The 13,395-nt window shown below is 38.7% G+C and overlaps 1 protein-coding gene across 1 annotated transcript in view; it reads left to right on the top strand.

Annotated features, from left to right (window-relative positions):
* reck (reversion-inducing-cysteine-rich protein with kazal motifs) overlaps positions 1 to 13,395 on the top strand; it is a 97,675-nt gene that overhangs the window by 34,954 nt on the left and 49,326 nt on the right. Inside the window, exons 4-10 of the mRNA XM_042399019.1 lie at positions 4,686 to 4,722; positions 6,507 to 6,592; positions 6,747 to 6,794; positions 7,475 to 7,508; positions 7,782 to 7,979; positions 9,836 to 10,100; positions 10,184 to 10,357. Of these exons, the coding sequence (XP_042254953.1) occupies positions 4,686 to 4,722; positions 6,507 to 6,592; positions 6,747 to 6,794; positions 7,475 to 7,508; positions 7,782 to 7,979; positions 9,836 to 10,100; positions 10,184 to 10,357 (842 nt within the window). The remainder of the gene's footprint in view (positions 1 to 4,685; positions 4,723 to 6,506; positions 6,593 to 6,746; positions 6,795 to 7,474; positions 7,509 to 7,781; positions 7,980 to 9,835; positions 10,101 to 10,183; positions 10,358 to 13,395) is intronic.

The raw sequence follows: 13,395 nt of genomic DNA, 5'->3' as shown, positions 1-13,395 counted from the left end.
GATAACACGACAAAGAATACTCAAGACACCAGGTTCAGGTTCGACAAAACAATCTTGATTCAAGGTCCACTCACTCATTTTTTCAGCAATATCACTTGGTCTTGACTTCACTTCTGTTCACTTTGTGGATAGAATTTGTTCATTTGACCTGGAAGATGTTTCAATGTTGATGTTCAAACTTCCTATTTTCTGAGAACTATGAGGACTTCTCATCTGTTTTGGCCCAGAAGATTAGTTTGAAAGTTCATACTTGACTTTGGAATCAGCAGTTTGACAAAACAATCTTAAGTCATGGTCCATTTACTAGCTTGTTCCAGAGCTTACATGATCTTCAACACATTTCAATAATAATACATGTTATATACTGTATGGAGCAATTTTCAAGATACTCAAAGACACTTAACACAACAAGTTAAAAAAGCAAAACATATATACTAAAAGCACAAGGTAGCACACAACATTAATCACCTATTAAAATCAGTCCTAAAAACACTTTTAAAACAAGTTTTTATTGACTTCTTGAACATAGACAGATTGGTGCAGTCACGGATGTGTTTGAGGAGAGATTTCCAGAGGTAGAGAGCAGCTGTGGAGAAAGTCCCGTCATGCCAGGTCTTGTGCTTGGTCGTGGACAGATGAGAGGTCCTAAAAGTGGTCCAAAAAATGGAACATTTGAACATCTACAGCAAACTCCCTCTGATGATGAAATAATGCTGTTTACTGGAAAACTAACTTGAGCTTTGGTACAAAATTTGCATCCCCCTTTTGCAGTAATGAGCAAACATGCAGTAACAGTACAACACAGTAGTAAATGTGAAGTCATCAGTCGTGCATGGAAGGGAGAGTCTTTGAGTGGCTGAATGTGTAATCCACTGCTGAATGTCGTAAAAATTATAGGTGACACTTTTTTGAATAAATGAGTTATGACAGTATGAATAGTTATTTATGGTATTAATTCTAATGTAAAATTTCATTTTAGTTTTGAGCTCATGACATATTCAGCTGTCCTGCTGTGTTGCTGATGTAAACTGCTGGCTGCTGTTCAGAGAAAGTCACTATCGACTCTCTTATTAGACTCATACAGGAAGTGGGTCGGTGGTTGTGGTTACCAGTCATACTGTAGCACCTGGTTAAACCACACAAACACACATACACTCACTAGCTCACTGCTTCCTCACGCTATGGCTAATTACAAAGCAGACAGACTGGTTTGTTGCTTGTCTCTCTCCATGTAGTCTATTAGAACCACACTAGTAATTAGACTTAGGCAGCCTAAAATGTTCACTCTCATTTGATCTTATGTCCTGTTCCAATTTAGCTTAACGGATGTGAAAACACTGTAAGCCAAGAAAAGTAACTGAATGTTCTTAAGTACAATTTTGAGGAACTTTACTTGAGCATTTCCTAGATCTGCTACTTTATACTTCTTCTCTACTGCAATTCAGAGGAAAGTATTTCACTTTTTATTCCACTAAATTCAGCCATGGTTATTAGTTACTTTTCAGATTAACATTTGACATAAAAAGCAGCAGCAACTAACAGTTATTTTCATTATCGATTAATGTCAGAAAATGGTTCGATCACTGTTTCTCAAGGGCCAAAATACTGTCCTCAACTGTCCCAACCAACAGTCTATGAGTCGTTACCATTTCCACCAAGAGGACATTTACCCCCTAAACAGGAAAGTCCAAAGAGTCCAAAAAAATCCAAATGTCTGTATCAGAACTTCACTTTTGATACTTTAAGTGTATTTTGCTGCTAATACATCTGTACTTAAGTACAGATACTTATAATGGAGTAGTTTAGTTCTTTTGGTATTTTTACAGAAGTAAAGGATTTGAGTACTTCTTCCATTGTATAGTACCTACTGTATGTACATGTAGATACAGTTATATTTGCTTTTATCTGTTGTTTGCTGTCATTGGAAAAACTTGCTTTAATTGATGTTTAAGTTTCTGTTTGCAGTTAGTTTTAGGTTAAGGACTATGTACCTTAGGCTTAGTGCTGTCACAATACCAAAATACCAATGATGATGGGTTTGAAACCATACCTAGTCATGAATTCAAATGCTGAATATTTTTTAACTGATCCTAAAAAGCAAAAACAGTCAGTTTCTACTCTTGCAAAAAGCGTGGTTTAACTGATCAAATGTGAATATAATGAATTTTGCAATCATATCAGTCTAAAGCAAAACAACAAAAAAAAGATGAAAGAGAAAAGCTTGTATCAGATTAACCCTAACAGACACGTACACACAAAGGCTCTGGCTCTTTGGGTAGACTTGAGGGATTTCTGCTTTGGCTCGTCTAAACTGCAGCATTATTCTTCCTGTCATGTTCTTGCCTTATTGGCCTCTGGTTCATCACAAATCATGTTTATGCTTCATGTAAAGACACTGTAACTCCTTGGTCTGTCTCATAAATGATGCTGACGCCCACTGACGGGAACCTCTGTTCCAAAGCCAAAAGACACAGGGGGAGTGTTAACAGTGACGTGGTAAGTTTACAGAAATGACTGAAAACAGAAGATTGTGGAAGAGGTATTTTTTCTGCTACACCTCAACTTCCATGTGTCTGTCTTTCTGTGCCGCCATCCCTATCTCTGTCTCTGTCCCTTCGGCAGAGGGAACAGACAAGCTTGTTTGTGATGATTAATCCCACAACATTTCACCACAAAACCAATGGGAGTTTCATAGGATTCATATGTTTTCCTGTTTTTAAACACTGTTTTGATCCAAAGAATGTCATATTCGTTCTCTGTGAAATTAGAGAAACTTCTCACAGCTTCCTCACAATCTTTTCATATCTCTTCAACATTTGAGTCAATTGTTTAGTGTGTTTTTTTGGCTGAAAGATTTTTTTCTAAGCCATGGAATTACTGGATAAGGATTCTACCCTCATCACTTACCAGAAATGATACAACCCTAACCCTAAGTATGCGTACTAGAATTTTTTAATTGCCTAAGCATTTTAAATGGTGAAGCACTAATGTGATAATGACCTGAGAAATCTGGAGCCAAGAGTCAATTACCATGGCTGAAAGCTAAAACCAGTAGGGTGGATTCACTGCCCACAACCATTGATGTGTATATACTAGTGCTTTCATCCACGCAGGAGTTCCCACGGGACTCCTCTAGTACAGTCTGTGCTGTGTACAAATCTACACCAAGCAGATTAGAAAGCCACCTAGTGAGTCCATGTAGAACAACGCTTACAAGGAATTAGTAAACCTCTAATATACTAAAGTATACTTCTGTGAATAAGTATACTTGTGTTATCTACTTGCTTCTCTGTATTTGGTTCCAAGAGAGAATCAGATGTTCCACTCGATATCAGATCTACCAGTTTGAGCTGCATTTGTTTCTGACACTGAGGTTTCTTTAGAAAATCATGACAGCTAACAAGTTAACCCATTAGCTGACAAGTTAACAGGACGGGGAATGCAGAATTGTAAATTAAGACTGTGTTCAGTGGCATTATCAGGTAACACCTCTTCAATACATTTAATTACATTTAGATTTTAGTGTTTTGGCATAATTTTGACTTTTTCTTGACTTTTTTAATTTGTAGTTTCTATATAGAAAGGACAAAGGGAACCTATTAAGTTAAAGTACATGCCCAGTATACCTTTATGAACTATATCCCTAGGACATATTGTACATCAAATGTAAACAGGTTTACAATGTGAAAGTGTGCAAAATGTATTTAACTCATACGTCAAAAGTGTAGGTACAAGTATAATACCAGTGTACTTTTCTGAAGTGTGTCCTTAGTATATACATAAAAGGTAAACTAAAGGTGTCTTAAAGTGTGCAAAAAGTATTAACCTATGGTGGTATGTCAGAAGTTCAAGTTAGGGTATAAGCCCAGTCTAGTTTTCTGAAGTTCAAACTGAGTATGTACATCAAAGGTAAATGGTAAAGGTAAACTACAGATATACTGTCTGAAAGTGTGCTAAAAGTTTGAAAGTATGTCAGCAGTTAGCTACAAGGACAAACCCCAGTATAGCGGTATCCCAAAGTTTATCTCTAGTACAGACTTCGTAAGTGTATTTAGAGTACACATCTTAATTTTAATTTTAAAGTAGTATGCTAACAGTATACTTAGACACACTTGTTTTTTGTAAGGGTGTGTATGCATGCAAATTTCTTTGTACAGGGCTGATTGTTTGGTGACATGACATAATCATAATCATGCTAACATTGGAATGGAACAACCAGTACGTTACCACAGTTTAACCAGCTTACATCTCAATGTTTGTTGTACATAGTTCCCATGTTAAAGGCTCAAATTGTCACCCAGTGAGAAGCATATACAACAGATTTATGTTCCCTAGACAAAAGAATATTGGTCTGTGAGACCACCAGTTAATTACAATAGTTGGTCACACAAACCATGAGCCAATCATCAAAAAGGAGCCACACAATCATTGGGCCGCAGTGTTTAAATCTGGAGAGTTACATGCTGGGTCAGCACGCCAGCTGTAATTATATAATTGCAAAGGTTCATGGATGCTCGTGAGAGTGCAAATTCCACTGTAAGAATCATGCAGAGGGCCTTAGGATGCAATACCACTAGCCAAAACTGTAGCTCTATTGATCAGTTTGCTTCAAAAAATATAAAAGCTATTAGTTGTCAAGCTGAAATGACACCTGACGCTAACATTTCATCTCCTTTGTCTTCTAGAATGAACTGTGGATGTGCATCAACTCTACACTTCCAGGTGAGAAACAGTGCTAAGATTACGTCCAGTAAGTGTAACATTTTAAAATGTCTGACTTTGGAACCTCCTAGTGGTAGTATGATTTTAGACCTACCCTCATGGACCAAACTTGGGAACACTTCAGGTAAATGGGCAGTACACAACACATAGACCGCACACATTTTCAGAGGGATTTTCTCATTTTTCTACAGAATTATTTAAACAAGAGTCTACAGTCATGTTAGCAGCTCTGTGAGGCAGTACAGTGGTGTTTTCAGCTAAATGCTCAATTCACCTGGCTAACATGCTGATAATGATAATGCTAACATTTTAATGTTTAGTAAGTGTAATTTAGACCATGTTCACCATCTTAGTTTTGCGCGTTAGCTTGCTAAAATTTATTAATTAGCACTAACACAAAATACAGCTGATGTCATTAGTTTCTGTTGATATTTGGTCATAAACCAAAGTATTAGACAAAAAATGAAATTTAGATTTTGTATTTCCCTCAGCTCTACATATGGTTTCAGCCTCTTTAAGCTTATGGCTTAGCTTTTGGCTTTATGACGCACAAACTTTACTGTTTTAGTTCAGTCTCACGACTCTCATCAACCTCATTTCCAACAGCTGCAGGCAGCTGTTTAACAGAAAATCTCTGTTATACGCTACCTGCCCAGCAGCAAACAGCTGACAGACAAAGTTAGCGACTAGCTAGTGAACACAGTGGAGCATTTAGCAGCTAAAGGGCTAGATGTACTTCTCAATTGCTCCATGTCTGCTGGATGTATAAACAGGAAAGTGTTTGCTGCCACATTCACCTACCCTCATGTGGGTTTTTTAGATTGTTTTAGTGCGGTGATTGACTATCCAGATGTTTTCATTATCTAATGTATTCCAATGTTCTTCTTAGACTGTCTTTGTAAAGTCTAATAGATGGCTTGATCAAACTGAAAACATAGGCTGGAAGGTTTTTTCCAATGCATTCCTGACTAAGTGTCCATCATATTTATGTAACTAAACAGAATGTTCATGCTGTAAATCAAAAGTGCACTTTGACTCTAGAAATTACATTAAACATGACATTCAACCCAAGCTGTATCTACTGTGTGTATCTGGTTGCATGAGAAGAAATGGTAGCTAGTGAACCTGTTAAAGCTTTGAGGAGAGCTGGCCCTGACTCGAGCAGAAAGCAGGCAGTGGATCAAAGGCCTAAATCCTGCTCCCTCTGCTTGGAACAAATGTACCTGTCAGAAGCTTAATAGCCTCCAGATTCGGAGGTATTGTTATTCTTACCTTTTTGTACCCACTAAACACTGGCGTCCAGACAGCCTCAGGAGACTGTAAAGATTTAACCTGTTAAGGAAAAAGCCTCCCTCAGATCCTCGCAGACTGCGAGATATCATCGATTCTCTGATGCTCACTGCATTCCAGGAGCTTTTAGGGATTTACTCTGTTGATGTAACCACTTCCTCCCAACAACTTCAATTAATGATTACCTTCATTTCTCAAAATGCCTTTCCACAAGTCTTGCAAAATGAGGTGTGTACTTTGGTTTTGGGGTCATGATGACATATGATTTTAGTACAAAAAGGAAAATAAAAATGCAGTGCTTTTTTTTTTTTAGATATTCTAATTAACAGACAGAACAAAAACATAACCCCATATGTGGAGGTGATAATAATAGCTAGTGTTAGCCCAGTAAATATAGGTCTACCTCAACTGTACAAGCCAACATCCATAAATTAACAACTGTACAGTATACATATGACATTAAGTTGACTCTGTGGTGTTTGATTTATCTCCAGGAGTGTCCAGGAAGTCAGACGGCTGGGTGGGGCTGGGCTGCTGTGAGCTGGCTATCTCATCTGAGTGTCGCAGGGAATGCAAACAGGTGAGACATAGTCACCAAAGTATATGTCCAGCTTTCTTTTTAAGAACGACTGCCGTAAAGTTAGTTTCAAACCTTTATTCATGTGCAATGTAGACCCACTGTGATGTGTTTACTGTTCTGTTTACTAGCTTTATTTAATTTCTTTTCTCCGTAGGCATCGTCCAAAAATGACATAACAAAAGTATGCAAAAAAGTCACAGAGGTAAGTCCAAGAGTTGCAGAGAAGTAACATAAAGGCACAGGTTAACTGGCTCTGTCAACTATATTTCACAACAGTAACCATTTAAAGAAATGTACAGAATGAGAGAGTGCAGTAAAGTGTAGTATAGACCCAAGATCTCTTGTAATAACATAACTTAATAAAAATAAGTATAAATGGAAATATACATAAAGGAGAGATACTCCCAATCTCTACAATATTAAACAAGATTTTTTCATTAATACAAGAACATATTAAACTTAATGAAAGATCTAGAGCAGTGATTCCCAACCTGCCATCTCTAGATTAATCTGAGCAGTCACACAATGATAAAAAGAAATGTGTTTCACAAAATCATGTTTAGTTTTTTTGCAGCTTTTGCAATTTCTCCTTTATCTACTTGATACTTTCATCTCTTCATGCCTCTAACAATCCTTTAGATCAAACAATCTGAGATGGAAAAATCAGTCTTTGAACTGTGCGTGATTCATGTCTCAGCTAATGCCAATAGCCTGTGATGTGGGGTCACGATCAGATATTGCCTCATTTTAAGCAATCGCTAGGCAAAGCGGTCGGGGAGCCACTGAGGCAGAGCTTTAATATGCATTTTGTTTTCTACTATGTTAAAACAGTGAATGAGTTTTGATGCCAGTATCACCTCCGCTTTCCTCTTCTTGTTCTAGAACTCCCTCTACAGCTGTATCACCAAAAATGAAAGTAAGTTGTTACCGACAAACACACTCAAGATGAACAGTGAGGAAGCCAACAGTTGCAAACATTGATCTCATCTCTTCTTCCAGCCAATAAATAAATAAACCGCTGACCACTCCATTCTGTCTCTGTTTGGTTTTCTTGCACTCTTACACATATTACACATAATAACACACAACACGCACAGATGTACATACACACACACACACACATAACCATAGGACCAAAAAGTATATTGACGTCACTAATTGTTGTGTTTGTGTGCGTGTGGTCCTCCAGTGGGCTCCACATGCTGCAGCTATGCAGGGCGTCACACCACCTGTAGGGAGTACTGCCAGGCCATCTTCAGGACCGACTCAACCCCCACCGTGTCGCAGATCAACGCCGTCAGAGAGTACTGTCAGAGCCACGGCGCTCAGCTGCTCAGCTGCGTCAGCAACTTCACCAAGTCCTACCCAATACGCAGCCCTATAGACAGTAAGTCCACCACTTGCACTCTTTTCTACTGCAGGACTTAATTCATCACTCAAATGCTATTTTTCTTCATGGCAGTAGTTGGTGGAGCTCTCTTAACATCAGATGCAGCAGGAATTTAAAAAAAAAAAATCACAAAAAATCACAAATCTTTCATGACTGATTCAACAATTCATGTTCACCTGAGCTTTCAGACTGTAGCAGTTATTATTAACTAGTTTTATTATTATTATTAGGGCTGCATGATTCGTTTTCACTCAGAAGTGAGATCGCAATTTCCCCCCATGTTTCTAACTGAAAAAATATTTATTGCATTCCATATTGTCCATAAGTACTATGATTATTACCAGTAAATGTCACCGCTTTTTAAACATACAGCCCATAACCAACTGCATGAAATGCAAAATTAACAACTAAGTTTCTTGTATTTAGAACATCAGAACAAGAAGTGTGTTCGTGTGTGTGTAAAAAAAGATATGACAAGATAAAAATGATGACTGTAATACACAGCTCATCTGCAGCCTTTCAAAGTCTTTGATCCATGTTCACAATAAGGTCATTGCTGATAAAAAATTAAATGTCAGGCTTATGTATGACTCATAAATCTGCTGTGGTCTTAAAATGATTTTTTTTTTTTTGCATTTCTGCCTTTACTGGTGCTTGACACTTAATATTTATAGATAACATTCAAGCAGGTAGCACATCTGAAAATTAGTCAGAAGAATCCTTTGTTGTGCACAGTTAAGGTCATCCCTTCTGTAGTCTTCTTGGGCCTATATGAGAGGTTTATGACGCACAAACTGACGCACAAATGAACTGTATAAGGCTTTTCATTGTGTAGGTCTGTGTGGTTGGGTGAATAGGATTATCTTAAGGGATGTTACAAGTTGAGGTGAGAGATATTGACATGATCAGAGGAGGAGAATGGCTTCATACAGTAGCCTCCTCATTGATAACTTATGTACAGGATTTATGTTTTAAGCCACGTAAAAGCATAAACTGAATCATTACGAGGAGGAGCTGACATTTCACGCCCATCTGCTGGAGTTCACACCACCAACCTGCGTCTCCATCTCCATTTAGAACAATGTTTCACAAGAGAGAACAGTCTTTCCGATAGCTCTATTATAGTGACATTTCAAGTGTTTGTACAAATTAATGGTGTTGTATTTGCTCGTAATATAACATCTGCGCTGTTGACTTTCATCATCATATTAAAGAAGTTCCACACAGTAGACTGCACAACATTTTACAGTACAAGCACAGTGTTTTTGCAGCAAGTGTGGAAACATTTTTATTTGTATTTGCTCTGCATCACTATCACTGGGTTTCTTTGATTGTGGATTTTGTTGTTTGTTGTCACGCTGAGCAACACACACTTGTCATTTGTTGAAACAGCTTAGGGTGAATCTTAGAGTGTGTGGTTTGATGCATCAAATCTTCCCGCCAGTGCAAATATGGCAGAATTGTCTTCATGTAAGAATGAGATTGCATACAGCAATTATCACAGTATGTGTCATTGTGGTATGTTTATCATAATGTAGTGGTTTCTGAGTCAAGTCAGTTCAAGCAGTGAAAAAGATGTTAGATTTTTCTAATCAAGTGAATTAAATAAAATCCTGACAATTGGAGGTAGCTTTATTTAAATATCACATTGATGCAAACATCCTTTAAATCCAATACTGGCATAACTCAGTCCTGATTACTAATATGGCCTAATACACCGAGAGGTATTAAAAGGTAGATACAGTATAGCAAAATCTCTACTGCTTGAGATTAGTATACATCATCATATCGCCCAAGACTATAAGTGAACTTTCATGATGTGATTACAGCACTGATCAGTCCCTCTCCCCCAGGTCTATACTGCTGTGACCGGGCAGAGGCTCCTCACTGCCAGGTGGCTTGCCGGCGAATCCTTCGCACCATGAGCACAGAGCACGAGATCATGGAGGGTTTGATTGAGGAGTGTGGCTCCCAGCCTCTCCCTCAGGACCCCATGTGGCAGTGTTTTCTAGGCAGCGCCCACCCCCCTTCCCCGACTGAAGAGGAGACCCCCCATCCAACCAAAATGGATCGTGCCAAAATGCACTGCTGCGCCAAGGCCAACACCTCACTGTGCAGGTACAGAGAGAGCATAGGTGAAATATGAAATGTGTTAGTTGTTCATCTTGTTATAACTCAGACTCTTGACTCTGCTCTGACAGGGACATGTGTCATGACATCAGCTCCAACTGGGGCAGCCAGACGTTGCAGGACTTTGACCAGCTATGCGAGTACAACCCAGGGGAGACAGAGCTCATCAACTGCCTGGCTGATGTCAGAGAGCCCTGCCAGCTGGGCTGCAAGGACCTCACCTACTGCACCAACTTCAACAACAGGTCACACAACTTCAAAACCAGATACATTGCTACTTCCCTGCTAAGCTAACCTCCATATAAAATTAAATTGAAGATAAAAATAAATTGTAAAACAGAACAGATGGCTAAAACAGGAGAATAAATTACAGTGCAAACACACGTTGAATACAGCCAACTCCAGAACAACAGAAGTGGATAGGATCAAGGTGTTTTGAGTTCCAAATTTAGGAGAAAGATGACTAGCGCGTTGTGCTACATATCACAATCTCTTGACTTTGTGCTACATTATAAATTTATCAGAGAACTTCATTACAAAGTCAAGAGGTTGTGATATGTAGCACAACAAGCTAGTGAAGCTGTAAACACAACTGCAGTGGTGTCTGCCTTGCTAGGAACCTCTCTCCTGAGAGCTGCAATCTCTTTGGAGCCGTTTCTAAACAAACTCCAATAACCATGGTCTTCAGAGATGATGGAACATGTCACCCATTGGAGCGCTGTGACTCATTGATTTGTTTTTAATCGTTTTTGGACAACAACGGAGGTCTACAACACAGAGGAATAAGATATATCAGGATTTGGATACACACACAATACTTCTGAGTAGATCTGTTCATTGTTGGTTTGTTGGCTCCAAACATGAGATTTCTTGACAAAAGAACAATGAAGAAAATTGGCAGCCCAATCCCTTAATCTGGAAACTGAAATTTCAAATACTTTCAGCTATTGCACTTCAAAAGATTTTAACTGCTTTAATACTTCAACTGACACCTCAGCAATCAGTGCTTGTTATTCAATCAGAAAATTCAAAGTATTTCAGTGTTTCAACTTTAACCGACACTTCAGCATTTTTATTAACTGGTGCTTTCCCAGGCAAAGAATTAACACCTTACTTCATTTTAACCTGTTTTTATCAATTTATTTTTATCGTCTCATTTATTTCTCAATCTTTTAATTGTGTCTCTGAGCGCTGTGTGAGAATGCATCGCATCATGCTATATGGAAAGACCAGAGATAGAGAGCATGAACAAGAGACAGATTGATATTGAACCCAGCGTGACCCTGGAGTTATCGGTACCTCAGCATGTTTTACATACTGTCTACAGATTGGGCCATAGGCCAAATGGAACAGCTTCAAAGGCTGCACTGGGAAGTCACACTAACACACACACATAAAAACAAACTCATATATACTTCACACATACACACAGCGGTCTGCAGATCACCTGGTGAGTGAGCCGACCACAAAAGCTCACAGCCACTTGATACTGTAGAGCATTCTGGCAGGACTAGGTCATGTTTTTCACCAGAGAGTGAGTTTCTTTCATCACACGAGATTCATTTCATTCAATCAACAGAATGTAAAATATGAATATAAAACATCCAGTTTGTTATAACAGTATGGTGTTAATTGCCTGTAAATGTAGTGATGTTTCATTGTAATGCAGATTTTTTTAAATTTGAACAATAAGTCACAGAAGCAGAAGTCTGAGCCTGGATGGTGGCAGAAGCTAAACTGGAACTTCACATTGCATATTTATCTTATTGGATGTGTGCTTTATTTATTTAGATAGTTTTGTTGTTATGTGCTGAGATATTTTCCTTCAAAACTTCTGTCACCACACAAATACAAATTGAAATTTCAGCTTGAGCCAATAAAAACCTCATGGTGGAGCTGGAGGAAAATGAACAGGATCACTAAAATCATTAGGATTCATCCTCTGGGGATCTTGCATACCTGTACAGAATTCCATGGCAGTCCATCTTGTAGTTGTTGAGATATTTCAGTCTGGACCGTAGTGGCATGAGTGCCAAGTCCAGTTGCTTTCATCTCAAACCCTTTTGGATATACCATGACCTGGCTGACTGAGAGTCTACACAGACATCACTAGAACCAAAATATCAAACTGCTCCTTTAACATCTGTAGCTTGAGAAAATAATATACCATAGAAATATCTGTGAAAAATTGGAGACTGGATCTCAAATAGTGGCTGAACTTCAAACAACAAAGTGACTCTCCCACTGAAGTATCTGAATATATTCTGAAGTGAATGTACCCCTCGCTTTCTGTTATTTCTCATAAAAGAAGACCATTTGACAAATTGTGGTCTTAGATCACGATGGCATGGAGCTCATGCTGTGGCATTGTGGGATTTGAAGTTCAGGCAAACAAACTGTGTAAGGCTCTTTGATGGGTCCAGGAGAGCCTTGTATGGGTTTCTCCTCCCCTGAGGGGTTCAAACGCTGGGCTGTGTAGCCGGGAGCAGCATGGAAGACAAACACTGGTCTGGGGGTGGTGTTTCAGAGCAAAGGAGCATGGAGATAATAACTGTGTGTGTGTGTGTCTGTGTAAGACAAACAAAGGTTCTTGAACCTTAAATTAGAAACAAATCCATCATGCAAACCCTGATTTAGAGTATTGGGTCCAAAATTGGATGATATTAGACACACTCTTTGTACTGATCCAGTAACTCACTCATATACTCATTAATTAATTCTCATACATTCATTACGTCACAAATGATCACTGTATCTGCCCCCTAGTGGCTTTTATGAGGCATTGCAGTACTGTTTGACAAAACAGTGAATGAATACTCTCACTCTCAACCTCTGAATGCATGGCAGATATGACTCCATTAAAGGAGGCCACAAAGGCTCTGTTTACAACTGGTGTTACCATCCGTCTCAGGTGATCCGATCACAAGTAGACAGCTTAAAGTACGTCTGTTTACACCTGCCGTTAACAAGCATCTCCACAGGTGTCCTGAGTGACCGTTTGTGATCGGATCTCACTGACCCACTCCATATGCAAATAAACACAGACATCATTTCCATTCGCAAAGACCAAATTTGTTCGTTATTAACCCGCGGGAGGACCGTGTGTCAACTTGTTTATAACATGTATGTATATATATATATATATATATATATATATGTGTGCATGTATATATATATATATATATATATATATATATATATAGAGAGAGAGAGAGAGAGAGAGAGAGATATTTATATGCAGTGATCTCCCCGCAGCTGTGTCTCTCCATTGAGAGAAGCTGTG

The sequence above is a fragment of the Thunnus maccoyii genome, chromosome 21 (genome assembly GCF_910596095.1).
Source record: "Thunnus maccoyii chromosome 21, fThuMac1.1, whole genome shotgun sequence".
NCBI classification, from domain to species: Eukaryota; Metazoa; Chordata; class Actinopteri; order Scombriformes; family Scombridae; genus Thunnus; species Thunnus maccoyii.
Note: the sequence above shows the minus strand (reverse complement) of the source record. Positions and strands in the feature narration are given on the sequence as shown.